The sequence below is a fragment of the Oreochromis aureus genome, linkage group 18 (assembly GCF_013358895.1).
Source record: "Oreochromis aureus strain Israel breed Guangdong linkage group 18, ZZ_aureus, whole genome shotgun sequence".
Taxonomy (NCBI): domain Eukaryota; kingdom Metazoa; phylum Chordata; class Actinopteri; order Cichliformes; family Cichlidae; genus Oreochromis; species Oreochromis aureus.
The window spans coordinates 9,177,898-9,194,353 of record NC_052959.1 but is presented as its reverse complement, the minus strand read 5'-3'; the positions used below and the strand labels follow the sequence as shown (position 1 = coordinate 9,194,353).

Sequence of the window (16,456 nt, the reverse complement as noted above, 5' to 3'; positions counted from 1 at the left end):
CCTTTTTGGTTATTTCTACATACGGATACATTTCACTAATATAAAAGATGCCCGTTCCATCTCAGTCTGCCTCATCTTCCTCGCTTTCTGACGATTTATAGTTGCTCGTGGTCATTACAGTAGGACAGCCAGTCAGCTAGAATGGAAGAAATCCTCAGGGGAAATGAAGAACCCGTGCCCTGTCACACAGAAATCCAACGCCTTCGCCATCTATGCAATCCTTTTTTTGTCTTATCTCACAAACATAATCTCAGCTCTGTGCACAAAAAAAAAAACAAAACAGTGCCCCTTGCTGTTTCCCAGGGGGCTCGAGGAAACAAAGGCCATTCAAACAAATCTGATTTCACAACTGACTGAGCATTCCTAGGTGCCATACAGCTGGAGTGCAGGTGAATCTCACACGTTGTCCTCTCACACAGTGGAATTACTGCAAATCAAAAGGCACCATGTTTGCAACCGTCTGTCACACTTGAAAGAGATTAAATCTACTTCCTTGTACGTGAGCGTTTTTAGGTTCGCCTCCGCTGTAGCTTTCTGTAGGGGGGATTCTTATTATGTTTGAGTTGGCTGGTCGTTGGCGGTGATGCTGAAATGGATGAGCTGCTCCACCTCCTGGGCGACTTTGCCACTGCATGTTGCTCGTTTCAAACAATGAAATATCATCGCTTTTCTGTTATTTTATTAAAAACAGGCGTTGCATACATCAGTGTAGCTTTTACCAACGTGTGAAATAAACAGACTGGTCAATCGGCTCCAGGGATTTGTTTCTGTTTAGTTGGCATGCAGTATTTTGAAAGTATTTTATTGAAATGATGCTTAAAAATGCTGAGAATTCCCCTTGGAAACACAGGTAGAATCTTCTTACAGACACAGATTTTTAGATAATACAACAAACATAATAAATATTCTTTCCATTGCATAGTTTGCAGAGCGAAGCTGCTGCACAGATGTGCAAAGATCAGCGATAACCTTAAACATCTATGGTAAAGACAAAATGAAAACAGCAGATTCACTGCATGCTGCCCTAGCAACCATCATCTGCCTCACTTTCTCGTGCCATACAGCCTCATTGTAATATCATCCCATTCAGCGCACCAGCTGTCACTAGTCCAGATTTCAGAAAAAAAAAAAGTCTGCGTTTGAAGCGCCACTCAGGTGAGAGGATCTGACACGTGAACAGATCCGCTTCTACAGAGCTCGAGCTTTAGCGTGGGCCTGCAGCAGGGCAGCTGTATCGGCGTGGGAACCTTGCATGGCGATGGAAAGCGCAGTTTGACCTCGCTGGTAGACAGGAAACAAAGAAAAAAACAACATTTCAGCTCAGAGTGCAACATTAATGTGACTGATTCGGGGTCCCCAGATGGTGAACCTTGCAGAATTTGGTGATCTCCTGACTTTGTTATCATCTGATTGTTAGGTTAACATTATTCGTGTTACCACACAAAATTGCTGGCGTATCTGTAGGCCATATAAATTCATTTTTCCATGGTTTAATCAGTCTAATTAGTGTGGGTTTAGGTGAGACATGGTTTACAGTCGAGGAAGGATTTTTTTTTTACTCTTAAGTGTACTTTAAAGGTAGAATATCACAAGCAGAAGAGAGCTTTGCCTCCCTTGCTCTTTCCCTGCCTCCACTTGCTCCGCATGGCACAGATATTGTACTGTTAGCGGATTAGCTCCTCTCAGCCCAGGGAGATTTGTCTTACTGTAGCCTTGATTAATCCTGGGGAAGCTCTGTTCTGCTACATCCAGACTGTCAGTCCACTCACATCCACAGAGTCAATACATTCGAGCTTTCATGCATCTAAGCTGCTTTTCTTTGCATTCAGTGATGTGAATGCTAAGATAGATGTGCCATTTTGTTAACAAATGGAGGTGAATCATCACATGAATTCAGTGTCCTAAAATTGAATTTTAATGGGTATGATGCCCAGACTATTGTTGCATCACAACATTATGATCCAGTTCACTGTGATCCCTGATAATGACCACAGAACAGAGTTTGCCAGCATTGTTTCCCAGGTTACATGATGATTTGTTTGATGTGGTCTTACCTTGTCAGTCAGAGCGAGGTCGCACTGGCTTCTCTCCAGCAGGAGCCTTGCGATGTGCGTGTGGCCCCTCTCAGATGCGAACATCAGCGCTGTGGTTCCCTGGCTGTCCTGGATGTTAGCGTCTGCCCCACAGCTAAGCAGCAGGCGAACCATCACAACTCGGCCATGTCTCACTGCCAAGTGCAGAGCTGTTTGGCCCGTCTGTGCGGGGAGGGAGAGAGTGTGAGGCCCAGACCAAGAATTGTTCAAATCTCCTCTTTCTTCTTCAGCTTTCATTCTTCATCTTTTAGTAGTCAGTGTCTTACTAACCTCACTTTTATAGGGACAAGCCAGCAACTCCAAAGATTGGGTCATTCTTAGTAGGATTGTTTTTTTGAACTCTCCTTGGTATACATGCATACCCATGTCTTTCAAACTGTTCATAACAAAGGTTGAAAGCTGAATGTGCAAACCCTTTACCCCAGTTTAAGATAATCCTGATGACATCATCCGCTTTCTCTGAATTTGAAAATCTCCTCCCAGAGCCACAGAAGACATTATACAGCAGTCTCAGGATGAACTCTGTCAATGATCATTTTTTCCTGTGTAAAATCTACCAAGTGATTCATTAATAATGGATATGGTTAGGTATAGCTTTCCATTCACTGCTTAGAAAACAGTACAAAGAACCAGCACAGGGTGCTATAGGAGGGAGCTGCACTGCCATCTCACACTGATATCCCCCTCCACCCCCACCTCATCCCTGTTACATTTGTTCTTATTGCTTGTGGTACCTTGCTGGAGCGAATGTTAATGTCGCCCTGCTCCATTAGTTTGCGGACAACTTCCATTCCACCGGGTCCATCAGGGGCTGTCAGCGAGGCCAGCATCACTGCCGTGTAGCCAGAATTGTTCTGAATGTTCACATCGCTGACACCTGTGGCACAGGGAAGATGTCAGACGTTTTTAGTACTAACAAACGTTATGTTACAATAGCTTCGACAACACAGTTCCCTATATATTACCTGTATCCAGGATCAGGGTGACAATGCTGTAGTTGCAGTGGGAGACGCTGTAATGAAGCACTGTGTTCCCGTTGTCGTCCGCCAGATTGACCAGAAAGGCCAGCAGGGAGGGTGTTTCCTTCTTTATGTGTTTCAGGTATGCAGCCACCCTACTGGCCTCAGAGGCCTCCTCTGCTGCTGCACTGAACCAGTGCTGGAACAACACAACCAGGGCCTTCCTCTGGAAAATATATGAATAAGAACGATTCCTGGTGAAGCATGAATTTAATTAACATATATTACATGTTTCGATCATTTAACAGTCCTGCTTTAAAGAAATATGTGGTACAATACAAAACTGAGGTGCAACACATGTCAACTTTTTGATGACAAGTTTTGCATGCTATTTTTATTGTTTAAAGTTTATCTGATGAAGACGTCATATCCAGTAGCGTTAATGTTGCTCTGTGGCTGAGTAGTTGCTTTTCTGCCCACCTGTAGAATATAAAATATAAAATATTCTCTCTTTGAAGCCCCTCTGTGGGGCTGGGAAAAGCCAATATAGAAGTCCGTTTATGAATGCAATGAATCATGGATCAGCCTTGTTAGCAATGCTAGCTAGCTGGTGCTAGCATTGCACGATAACTCCTCAGGGCTACCCTCGTGTCTTAATTTGGTATTGTTCAGCTGCCAAACTCAAAAATCCAAAATTATAGTCAACAATCAAATGATTTACATCATTGTAGCAACATTCAACTTTTGAAATTCAACATTTCCCAAGAGAAGCAAGTTCAAGAGCTCGGTGACTGCAATCCACTTCAAAACAAGGCAATGAAGTAACAAACAGAACCACAAAGAAGGAAATAAATGGTGTTGGCAGCTCCGTGTCAACTATTTTTTTTTTACCTTATACAACTCTGTTTAGTGTCTGTGCATTCTGGCGTAAAGGGTTCTGCAGATACCTCAGTTCCCAACCTGGTACTGCAAACTCTGTTCAGCAGGCATTTATACTGCATGTCTCTTTGTGGACAGATTTTTGTCAGCATGATAGGATGACAACCGTCCAAGATGTTTATTTGGCTGGGTTCTGAGAACTCATTTGTGTCTCTGCTGGTGTGATCGCACAGTAGTGTCTATGTAGTGCACAGACATATTTTTAATGCAGTAAATGAAAGAAAAATTTCATATCTATTTAAATTTAATCTCTAGTCATGACTGCTTACCATGTCATCATTGGGGTTGTCCATGTTGTCCATGTGATTATTAAGGAAATGACAGGCAGAAATAAAATCTGCATTCACTGCTTCTCTGGAAGAGGAAAAAAATGTGTATATGTGTGCTCAAGGAAGGTCAGAATAGAGCGACAGTTCACTTTAAAACATGAGGAACATATTATATTATGATCAGATGAAATTAACTTCCTGCTGAGTGCAATTACATCTTCCGAACAGGCACCGATTGGGTGTTTGCTGAGGTCCTCTCACCTGCCTTTGGTGGTTGTTTCCGAGCCAGAGTTTCCCTCCATCTGTTCTCCTGAGGGCTGTGTTTTCATCTTGGCCGTTTTCTCTGTAGCCCTAGCTACCAGAGATACATCACCACCATCTGTCCCCCTAAAACCTGTTCCTTCCAGTTTCATCTGTCTGTCTGGGTCAATTTGCTTCTCTTCTTTCGTTTTTCTCTTCTCTGTGTCTACATCCAGCTGGGCAGGAGCCACCTCCCTAGGAACCGTGCTACTGTTCCTTTGCTCCAAATCATCATGGACACTTTGGCTCATACAGGCTTGACCAGCCGGATTTTTACTGGCAGTCTCATTGCTTCTATAGAAAAATGAAAGAAAAAAAAATGAGGTATATGTTAAATGTTACAACTGCTTCTACACTTTTGGTTTGTTTTTTTATTTCGGTGACAGAGGTTGGTGAACTTATACTTAGTAAATCTTGTGAATTTGCTTAATTATCTCAAACCAATGACTAGTCTGAATGTCTTATGTATGTTTAGGGGAGTCAGAGGCTGGGAATTGCTATACAGTGCATCCAGAAAGTATTCACAGCACTCATCCACTGGTCAAAATTCTACACATAATACCCCATAATGGCAAAGTGAAAAGGTTTGCTTAAAATTTTTTAACATTTAATAAAAATAAAAACCAAATATATAACATGAACATAAAGATTGTGATTATATAAAGATCTAAGGAAGGGTACAGATACATTTCAGCACCATTAAAGTTCCCAATGAGCACAGCGGCCTTCATTATCTGTAAGTGGGAGAAGTTTGAAACCACAGAACTCTTCATAGAGGCCAATGGGGTAGAAAGGTCACCTCTCTGACCAAAAACCTGATCGTCACTCTCACAGAGCACCAGCGTTGCTCTGTGGAGAGAGGAAAACCTTCCAGAAGGACAACCATTTCTGCACCACTCCACCGATCAGACCTGTTGGGTAGAGCAACCAGTCTGAAGTCAATCCTCAGTAAAAGTCACATGACAGTCCACCTGGAGCTTCCCAAAGAACATCTGAAGGGCTCTCAGACCACAAGAAACAAAATTCTCTGGTTCAAACATTGAACTTTTTGGCCCGAAAGCCAAGTGTCATGTCTGGAGGAAACCAGGCATCGCTCATGACCTGGCTAATACCATCCCTACAGTGAAGCATGGTGGTGGTAGCATCATGCTCTGGGGGTGCCTTTCAGCAGCAGGAACTGGGAGACTGGTCAGGGTTGAGGGAAAGATAAATGCAGCATTGTGCAGAGACATCCTTGATGATAACCTGCTTCAGAGTGCTCTGGACCTTGGACTGGGGCGAAGGTTCATCTTCCAACAGGACAACGACCCTAAGCCCACAGCCAACATAACAAAGAAGTGGCATCAGGACCAGTCTGTGGATGTCTGTGAGTGGCTCAGCCAGAGCCCAGACTTGAACCTAATTGAACATCGCTGGAGAGATCTGAAAATGGATGTGTACGATGTTCCCTTCCAAAGTGATGGAGCTTGAGAGGTTCTGCAAAGAAGAATGGGAGAAACTGCCCCAAAATAGGCGTGCCAAGCCTGACGCATCATACTCAAAAAGACTTCAGCATGTAGTTGCTGCCAAAGTGGTTGGTGCTTCAAGAAATATTGAGCAAAGGCTGTGAATACTTTCCTGCTTGTACAGTCAAGCAGATATTTTACTTGAATTGTAATGTTGAACCAGAAAACACATTCCTTTATGGCTATTTTATTGTAGATGAATGAAATAAACGTACATGTGCGGCTTTGAAATATGGTTTATGTTCACTGTGTCATTGTAAGATACAGGAGCTGCCTCTTTTCTCCCCTTAACTGACAGCATTAGAGGGAGTGGTACTCATCTTTCAGACTTAAATCATGATGTTTTTCTGTGTCGGGACTATACAGAACCACAAATCAAATAACCAACAATCATAACATTTAGGGTTGCTAAAGTCAGGGAGTTATTTACTAACCCTTCTTTAACACCCCCAGAATGTAGGTTTTTCGACATCTGGGCACATCCTTCTGTCTGCAGGATGGATTTAGAGGCTACACAGAAGACAAACACAAAGGATATGATGAAATGTCAGCATTACATGCTCCTCATTAGATACAATGGCTTGTTTATGTTTGCATAAACCATTTCATCACTGCTAAAGCTAATTGTAATGCTGTCTGTAAATCCAAGAGCCGCCTACTCATCAGTTAAACAAAAAAACAAAACACAAACCCCATCAGTTTCCTTCTAATCCATCTGTCTCAGTTTTATGATGCAATGTCTTTTAAAGTAAATGGTGACTCAGTTTGAGCTTCAAAACTGACTATAAGCAAACATTTTGCTTATCAGCTTCCTCTTACTCAATTTATCATCGTCCTGGGTTTTAAAATTTTTGTTATGGTCTTGGAATTCTTATTATTATTTAACCTTCTTTTGGTTCTCAGTTTGACCATTTCTCTTTATTCTTGTTTGACACATTCAGTCTTAGTTCTTTGTTTCAGTTTCTGGTGGTTTTCGAATATTCTGCCTTTGGTTTATTTTGTCTTCCCCTCTTTGTCAAGTTTGCATGTTTAAGACTATCATCTCTGTTCAGTTAATTCCTTTCTCGCTTGTGCTTTATATTGAGTTCTTGTCCTTGTCTCGTCCTCCCTGATTATCTTATTACCTTTTGTTTTTTTACTTAGTCTCCCCGTATCATTCCCTGAATAATAATTCCTCATGCCTCCTGGTAATTTGCTTTCCTTAGCTTTGCTTTCTGTTTTTGTACCGTGCAAACCTTTAGACTAGTCAGCATTAAATGCTGGCCTTATGCTCACCTCCATCTCCTCTGTGCTACATTTGGGTCCACAAAAAAACTAACCTCATTCCATGATACATGATACAAAGGTTCATACAGCTAATGAAATGCTGTTGTTGTTAACAGTTATCAAATGGAAATTATTCTTATTCTTTGCACTACACAAAGCTCCACCAACACTGACCCTGGCTCACTTTGACTTCAATGTTACTATTATTAACTCTGAAATGTGGCTTCTGTTATCTTAGCCATAACGTGGCTGCTGTATAGCTACCTGCTGAATCTTCTTACCGTCACTGTCGCCACGCTGTTTGTGGCAGGACATGAGGATGTCGACAAGTCTCATCATCTCCTGCTGCAGAGAGCTGACTTTGGGATCTGGGTGCTTTAGATGCTTGCCCTCTTCTCCTGATTCACTCTCTGTGCACAAACACTTCCACTGCTGATCCAGGAGACTCTTTATCTTCTTTATGTGATGGATCACCGCAGCTGCGTCTGTACCCTCAGAAACCAGTGGACGTCTTTCAGACGATGTTGAACTGACCACAGACTCGTGTTGCTGCCTTCTTTGATCGTTTGCATTAACCACTCGTTTACTAATAAAGCAAGGTGCTTTATCATACTCTGATCTCACTACCGTCTCATCTCCATCCTGATCTACCACCACCCTCTCTGCACGGACCCACACCGCAGGATTCTTAATGAGGTGTTCTATCTTCTCGTCTTTCCTTTTGCTTTCCTTTTGCTGCTCCTTCAGCAGCCCTGACACTCTCTGGAGCTCCAGGCTAGTCTCGTGGAGCTTCTGCTCCAACACAGCTACTTTGGCTTGCAGGGAGGTCACTGTCAGCAGCTCATCCAGATCTGTACTAGTCCTCCACTCATGCGTAGGGTTGGAGTCATCTTGGCTGACACTGTAATTTCTAGGAAATATACTGTGACTTTCATGCTGAGGTCCTCTCAATACTTTGCTATTGTGAGAGGATGTACCAGGATCCGTGGTGCCGTTCATTGTGGAGGGATGGTCACGTGGACTCAGTCCCAGACAAAGTCTTTCTCTTTCCTCCTGGAGGATGCAGATCTGCGCTCTGAGCTCAGGAATGACCCTCACTTCCATCTCAAGCTCCCCCACTCGCTCGAGGGCTTCAGTGAGGCGCCTCAGCAGACCTGAGCAGTCCTGTGGCCGAGGGCTGTCTGAAGAGCGGAACACATCTTCACATGAGATGTTTCTTCCCCCAAGGTGATCCTTTGAACTCCAGACGCTGCTGTGGTCGTCTGTGGACTCTGACCCTCGTCTCAGTAAAACCGTAAGTGGCAGACTGGAGGCACGGAGGAGATTGGGTCTGATATGTTCCCCTAGAGGTTGCTCATCAAACTCCTTGATTCTGGCTTCCATCTCTGCCAAAGATTTAAACCCTGTGGGGGAAAGAGGTGGCCTGTGATCATATGCCCAGGAAGTATAGCCATGATGATGATGATGGGCGTCTGACAATCGAGACCTGGGGCCAAGAGCTCCGGTAGATCCCCAGGGGCTCGGGCGGTAGCCACACCCAGAAGCACTGAGGTGCCTTGGTAAAGTGCTTGCGCGCACTCCCTTGCTTCTGCGCTGAATGGGAATCCTTTTGATGGTGTTCCCTTTCTCTATGTCGTCTACATATTTCAGAAAATCCAGGTCAAGTCGGAAGCCATAAGGGGTTTCCACTGAATATGGGGGCTTCTCCTTGATTCCGTTCTGTGCTGTTTTACAAGGTGCAATATTCCCTGCAAAAATTACAGATAGTAAGTGAGCATGCATTTCAAATAAATATCAGATTCAGTGAAATTCTGAAGCGAAAAACTTTTTTCTACCATTTTGTGTCGCCATCATTTGTTCTCCTTAGTTCTCCGAAAAATGTGTTGACACATTATCTGATTGGACCTCGGGCATCTGACAAGAAAAAAGAGGACTAAATTAAGCCAACAACATATGAAAAACCTGTTTCTGCATTTTTACAAGTGGTCGAAGTGATTATTGTGTGGTTATATAATAATGTAATGAGCATATTGCAGATTTCAACATTTTGGCTCTGACATTGACTTGAGGTTTATTTGTGGTGCGTTTGGTGGCAGACTCGGTCCAAGTTTTGGGATCAGACGGAATAGCAATCATCCTTGTTTGTGCTCCACACACAATATGCTCATTCATTCACCCACATGTAGTGAGTGGATAACAAAACACAAACATTCAATTACGCTGAAGTACTTTTTCTTTCTCCCCCTCTCTTATTCTCTTCTCTTCCCAAAGTTTTCTATTTTTTCTCACACTCTTGCTTCATTTCTTCCGTCCACCAGGCAGCTATTATTCAACAGTGGCAGGCCTGATCTTCACTTGATTACAGCCCTGCCATCCAGGACGAGAGCTGAAAATAGCTTGAGACTGTTTAGCCCAGCAGCTATGGCCAGCAGTGCAAAATAAACTCCTACAGACATAAATACAGACAGTCATTGTTCTGACTCAATACTTTCCTCCCTTCCTCCTCTCCCTGTGCCTCCTACTAGGTCTACAGTTTTCTTTCAGATAGTTTGTTTTTCTATCACCGAACTATCTAGAACTTCATCTTTCACCTTGGAAAGTGATGTATTTTTACAATGCTCTACTGCCTTTTTAATATACTGACGTGCCCTTCTCCTCTTTTATATCACTCCTTCCCCCGCCTCCCTCTCTCAGCATCTCCCCCTCTTAAATCTTTACCTCTTCCCGCCTCCCACGTCTCCCCTCCTCTCTCCTGACCACCAGCCTCTGCGGCTGCTTGCTGTCCTCTTGAGGCACGGTGGCCACCAAGCCACAGCCCCAAACAATGTCAGCTATGCAGTAAACAGACAAACACCACCAAATGTCCCTGCTGGGAATTTTCACCTCCATCATTTACACACTCGTTGGTGGCCGGCAGTAAACGGCAAAGAAATGTGCAAATTGCAGACACGCAGGGATGTGAGCAATTTTGCAGAATAAAGCCTGCACACTGAGACATATACATGAGGCATAGATACTGAGGGCTGTACATTTGGAAATATGGTGCGTATATATTTACAGGACACGACACAGTTCCTGATTAAGAAAAAAAAAACATTGAGAGATTTACTCAGAAATATTTGTTTTAAGAAATAAATAATTTGATGCTCAGTATTGTGCCATGAATAACCGATAAATCAAACATGACACAAAACAAATGAAGAAAGCAGTGTTATTTAAAAAAAGAAATGACTTGATGAGTATTAACAGTGCAGGGTGCAGAGAGAGATGACAAGCAACATTCAGGGAAGGTCCCCTATCAGTGTAGTGAGTGTACTTGTTTGGTACTAAAGTTTAAACAGTTTTGAGCTTCGTTTCTCCGACTTTAATAGCCAAAATCTTTTGCATGAACAGAATAATATAAACTATTCCTTTTTTTCTCCATCATATTCAGTTCTGTTACCCTTGCGTGTCTAACCACTGTATTAGATACTAAAACTACATTATTTACTGTTATTTTCTTGTGGCTTCCATGATGTTGAGAGGACTCTTTTAGGCCTCTGTCTGACAAGTCTAAGTTTAGCTCGTACATGTGGGCGTAAAGCTAAAGCACATGTCAGGCAGTGAGACCCAGATATGTCTTCATTTTAAAGGCTAATTGAAGACCATTCAGGTGCTCCACATATACAGAAAAATCAAGTGGTACACAAGAAATATTTCCATAAAGCTAGTGTAGCATGAATAATAGAAAAAAGAGCGTGCTGATTGCAAGCAGACTTCACTATTGTGTCTGTCAATCAGCGCTGAAGCACAGAACACCTGTTACTGCAGACACCCCGATCTCTCTGTTGACTCAGTTCAAAATATAAGCTGCTGGCTCGACTTCAACCCAATGACAACAAGAAATTCTTTTACAAGTAAAGAAGTTTTAGGTTCTCAATAAGAAATGTCTGGCTTACTTTAAGAATAATATAAGCGTTTAGTATCTACACAGAAAGAATTTGGTGGGGCTAAAATGCACTTTTTGATTTCTTATGAGTAGGCGGACATAGCAGCGCTGTATTTAACTTAAAGCAAGAGCTGGATCAAGTGACCCTGAACGCCCCCATAGTTATGCTGCAGTAGGCCTGGACTGCTGGGGGTTTCCCATGATGCACTTTTTTAAAGCTTCGCTTACCCTTTTGCACGCACTATGTGTTTATAGATCACTCTGCATTTAATCATTAGTTATTATTATTCTCGGACTCTCTTCCCAACTTGTCATGGTAGATGGTTCTGCTAGAGGTTTCTTCCTGGTAAAAGGCATTTTTTTTTCCCACTGTCGCCAAGTGCTTGGTCATGGGGGGTTGTCTGATTGTTGGGGTTTTCTTTCTGTTATTGTAGGGTCTTTACCTGACACCAAGAGGCAGCTGTTTTTGTGTTTTGAAATAATGGAGAAAAAAATGAAAAAATGGAGAGACTTAAAATTATTACAGGTTAAGGTTATTACAGTGGTTGGAAGCAGCTAAATATGGTACACGTTCAATAAACAAGGTATACAGGCGCAAGAAAGAATGATTTATGCAGGATTCTGTGCAGTACCTCCCCAATGATCTGAGAGATTTTTGAGTCACACAGAACATCATAACTGGAAGTTACTGGCGCTAAAGGTGATTCTACAAGGATGGAGCAAGGACACTAAAGTTTTCACAGGACTCTATACTATCCCGTCCTTTGAAAACTTTCCTTTTCATGACTGTACAGTTAAAACCTTTTTAACCTGGAGCCATGTTAGCTTTTTTTTCCCACCTACCAGTCAAGGCTAGCTGTAGTTGAACATTTAAATGGCACTTGTAACTGTAAAGTAATTATCTCCAAATGTCAAACTTTTAAAAACTGCATGTAGAATATTAAGCAATAGGAATGCCAGTTTTAGATGCTTTATTTTCAGTTTTCGAGCAAACAAAGGAGCTTCACACTGCTTGTTGTTGCCCGCAAGCCTTCCATTTTTACGCATAAATATAGACCCGAACATTTCCTCCTCACCAGGTTACCACAGAGGAAACAATATAGCAAAGTTAGGGTTAGGCATTTCCCAGGAGCCACTGCCCAACTTTCTCCACATTTCTGTGGCATAGGTTTTAATTGTCTGCGCCTGGAGGAGTAGGCCCACCTCACAGGAAACCCACGAAATGAAATGTAAAATATTTGCTTTACCCCAAACAGGCCCCAGCCGAACAGCAGTGCCCAGCACTCCTGCTACCTCCGCACATAACGAATTCAGTCCAAAGTCAAGCATTGCAATGGGCTCAAATTTTCTTAAAAATAAAATAAAAAAATCAAGGCTTCCTTTATGTTCAGCTCTTGTTGTCTTTCGGCTGGAGGAAAGCCACATTCTTCTCGCACAGCTATTTTTCCTTTACTTCAGTTTCTTTTCATCCTTGTGTGCCCACAACAGCTGCTCCCCTCCTCTGGGTGAGTGCGTCCTCTCTCATACAGACCTTAAGGCTCTCCCTGCATCAGCATAAACCTCATAATCACAACATGTCTGTCCACAGCATTCTTTACCAAACCCACAAGTTCAGTATTCACTCATCATGACAAATGGCTGCAGCCTCCCTATGTAGCAGCAGTAAACTGGACTAAAAGCTAATTTACTGTTGAAAGTAACAGGTCAAGATTTGCTGTTGTCATAGATGATAGCAAAACATTTCACCAGGCTCATCTTTAGCCATGTTAATCATGTGACTCTCGCAGGATGGTTACTGTTTCTCTTCAGAAATATTGAGGCAACGTTTTGGTGGATTCCCAGAGGAAGTGTCCTGTGTTTTTTGTACTATAGTGCAATATGATCAAGGTGATAACAACTGTTAGCTTGTTAGCATCCCAAAATTAGCATCTGTTTCAGACAATGCTCCGCCTACAAGCTGCAGAGCTGCTGCAATGGAGTCCATCTATTGCTTATGGAATCAGTCCATGCATTTTTGTTTTCTTGGGTTTCTGAAGTTTACAGGAGTGGGCACCTTGTAGTCACATTGCCACCGACAACACTGTATTGCGCACATTTTGACACAATTGTACTGCATACCAGGATACGAATATTTGGGAAGGTTTAGGTGTTTCCTTACCTGTTAATAGTGAGCTTAAATAACTTCAAACCATAGCTTTCTCCGTACACTGAACCTATAACCTGTGTCTCTTTGCTTCTTTACAGTGTCGGTATATATGTGTCTACATGTTTTACTGTCTATGCTGTGTTCCCGGAAAAATCCTTCCTCTCCTCTAGTTTTTTGGCTGTACAGTCTGTGGTTTTTCCAACTCATAACTCTAACCCTCATCTTCTCTTTGGAGCTGATTTAAGAACCAAAGCCAAGTGTTTGGGCTCAACCCCCCGAGTCCCCCTCCCCATCCTATGTCTCCGTATTGCTCTGTTTTCCCTGTTTCTTTAAAACTCACATTTTTCACTGTCTCCTCAAAGTGTTCCTAGAAATTTTTCAGGTTCTGTGATATCCCCTCCCATATGTTTTGTCTTGGTGCTTTTGAACCGCTGGACTTGCCCTGTTCCCATTCCAACAGCACCAGGATCAGGGTTGCAATGAGTTGCAATGTGGCATTCAAAGCCTCACTGGATGGTATGTGGAGCCAAAGCTCATTGGATAAAACAGTTGCCTGGAGCCTCACGCAAGGAAAAAACAATGATATGCTAACATAAGAAGGTTAAAATAGAAACATGGGCAATGCAGGCAATGAGTTTGTGTCAACTGCATTGCATCAGTAAAAGTGTAATAAAATAAAAGTACAACCGACATTTAATCTTTTGAATGCAAAGATGTTGTCCCGAAGATCTGCTTAGTATTCTTACTTGGCCCAGAAGTCCACTCCACACCATTTGTTAAATCCATTTAGAGTCAAAAGCTTTTCTGACCCTGAATTTAAATCAGCCGGTCCCTGATCGAAGACATTCAAGGTCATCTTTCTGCATCTCAGCTTTGATTAACTGTCTGATCCAACAGTCCTCAAATGCCTGCAGATCTGAGATGAATATTATATCTGAGCTTACCTTGTGGCATGTTGAGCAGTTTCCCCCACTTTGTACCGCTGAACTGTGGGATTGATTGCCAGATAGTCCACTACCGTCTGCTCTCAGCTAGTTCAGCCTGTCTGTCTCCTGAGAAGGCAGGGAGGTGCTGTCAGGGAGAGTGGCATGCCGCGGCTATTTGGTAAATGCCAACGTGCAGCCCTTGCCATAACAGAAGCTGGGTTTACTTGTGTGTAAAAGGGAGCAATGAGCAAGGAGGAGCTTGTGAACATGCCTCCTGTCCAACTAGACTGACAAGTGGGAGGCTAGACATAGACGATCACACCCACTCCTCCAGACAGCAGCCAATAGGAGTTCAGAGGTGCAGCCGACTGGGAAAGACAGCTGCTCCTTTGGAACCCCGGTGACAGCACGTCAAAGTATTGAGCTTCTGGTAAGAAATGAGAGAAAGTACTAGTCACCTTACTGTGTGTCTCAGATTACACCAAGTTACCATGTAGAGTCTCATAGACCTCCCTCTTTGAGAATGTGAAATTCTACCCAGTGTTATGTGATCTGTGGCCTCTATAATCTGGTAAACAGTGGGCGAAGCACAGGGCTTGGTGGCATTCATGGGGGTTAAGTCTCTCAGTGCATACCTCTCGTTCTGTAGGGATCCTCTTTCAGCCTGTTACTAGCATCTTCCTCTGGAAATCACCATCACGCCGGGAAAATGGTAAACAGGCAGGTATTTGTACAACACTTTCTACACAGAGTGGCCCAGCAGAGCCCTTTTTTCATCCCTTTATTTTAGTTAAGAGAGAAATACCAACATCTCAGTGACTGCTTAACTTTCATGGTCATCATAGAACAAAAACTAGGACCACAGATGCTCCAAGAATTAATTCTTTCTGAGAAATATCACAACATTTTCTAAATTCATATGGTATCCATAACCTCTATAACTATTTTATAGCTATCCACTTGTAGTTCTGAGAAGATGCATTCTAAGGTGTTAACAGGGTTACACTGCATTCATATTCACCATAGGTAGTTTGATTATGAGCTAGAATGCTGTAACCATCCAAAGCAGACTTACTTGGAGCTACAACACTGTGATAGTATGTGCACCTGCCTGTATGATATCAACCTTGATTAAACAAGAATGTGTTTTGTTCGCAATGTTGCAGAAAAGGATCCTCTACCCACAATCCCAAATTGAAACAGTGATTTCTCTGATTGGTGCAAATCACTTTTACCATATTGATAACTGTGTATGCTCAGGGTACATACACACATATTTACTTAGATAGGTTACGATCATTATGGTAAGGTTATGTAACCACTCCTGTAGCTTTGCCTTTTTTCATTTTCCTTTATTTTTTTTTAATCCAAATCAGATTCTTTTGGAATTCACTGGTAATGATATGACTCTCACTTTAATTATTTACATTTCCTTTTTTTTTTTTAGCTGTTGAGTGCTTCAGAAATTAGTGTTAATGCTAATTTCGACTAATATACCGATGGTAAACCCAGGAAATACACTAAAAACTGTCAACGTTGTAGAAAACACAAATATTTTTGAAAATCTGTAAAAAAAACTTATTTAAAACTAAAAATTATGTTGTTATTCATTAGGCAAATAAAAAACTGAATTCCCATTTTGAAATCCAAATTTGAGCCAGGCTACTGAAAAGTCAGAAATGAATCACACATAACATTCAACCACTAAAACGAATTTTTCTGTTATAGAAAGGAAATAACTGCAATTTGTATTTGTAATTTAATTTAATCTAAAAATAATAATTTGCTTAATTTTTCAACTTTCTAGTAAAACAGTACATTTATTCAAATTCGTAATACATTTTATCAATAAAAATATATCTTTGACTGTAGAGCTTGTGCACACTTAACCATTACAGAAACATTTTGGTAATTACCAGTACTGTTAATTTAGGGCAGTTGTGGCATAAACCTTTAGTGTAGAGGTCTAATAAATTTGTTAAGCACTGTACATTTGCTAACATGAAATATGCTGATGATAGCTCAAAGCAGTGCATATAAATAAAGCCTAACAGTGCTGCTAGCATTGATGTAGACTGTTCATCTTTCTTTGCCTCTCATTCAGTTTATTCAGTTACGAAATTGT

At 42.0% G+C, this 16,456-nt stretch overlaps 1 protein-coding gene across 1 annotated transcript; it reads right to left on the bottom strand.

Moving 5' to 3' along the window:
- Positions 1–662: 662 nt before the first annotated feature.
- LOC116332006 (KN motif and ankyrin repeat domain-containing protein 2-like) lies at positions 663–14,586 on the bottom strand. The gene is made up of 10 exons (XM_039602511.1): positions 14,350–14,586; positions 9,167–9,245; positions 7,613–9,079; positions 6,500–6,575; positions 4,522–4,854; positions 4,261–4,345; positions 3,059–3,278; positions 2,828–2,970; positions 2,055–2,255; positions 663–1,281 (listed from the first exon to the last, which is right to left on the bottom strand). The coding sequence occupies exons 2-10, from the start codon at positions 9,183–9,185 to the stop codon at positions 1,189–1,191; spliced, it is 2,637 nt and encodes an 878-aa protein (XP_039458445.1). The 5' UTR covers positions 9,186–9,245; positions 14,350–14,586; the 3' UTR covers positions 663–1,188.
- Between the last annotated feature and the right edge of the window lie 1,870 nt (positions 14,587–16,456).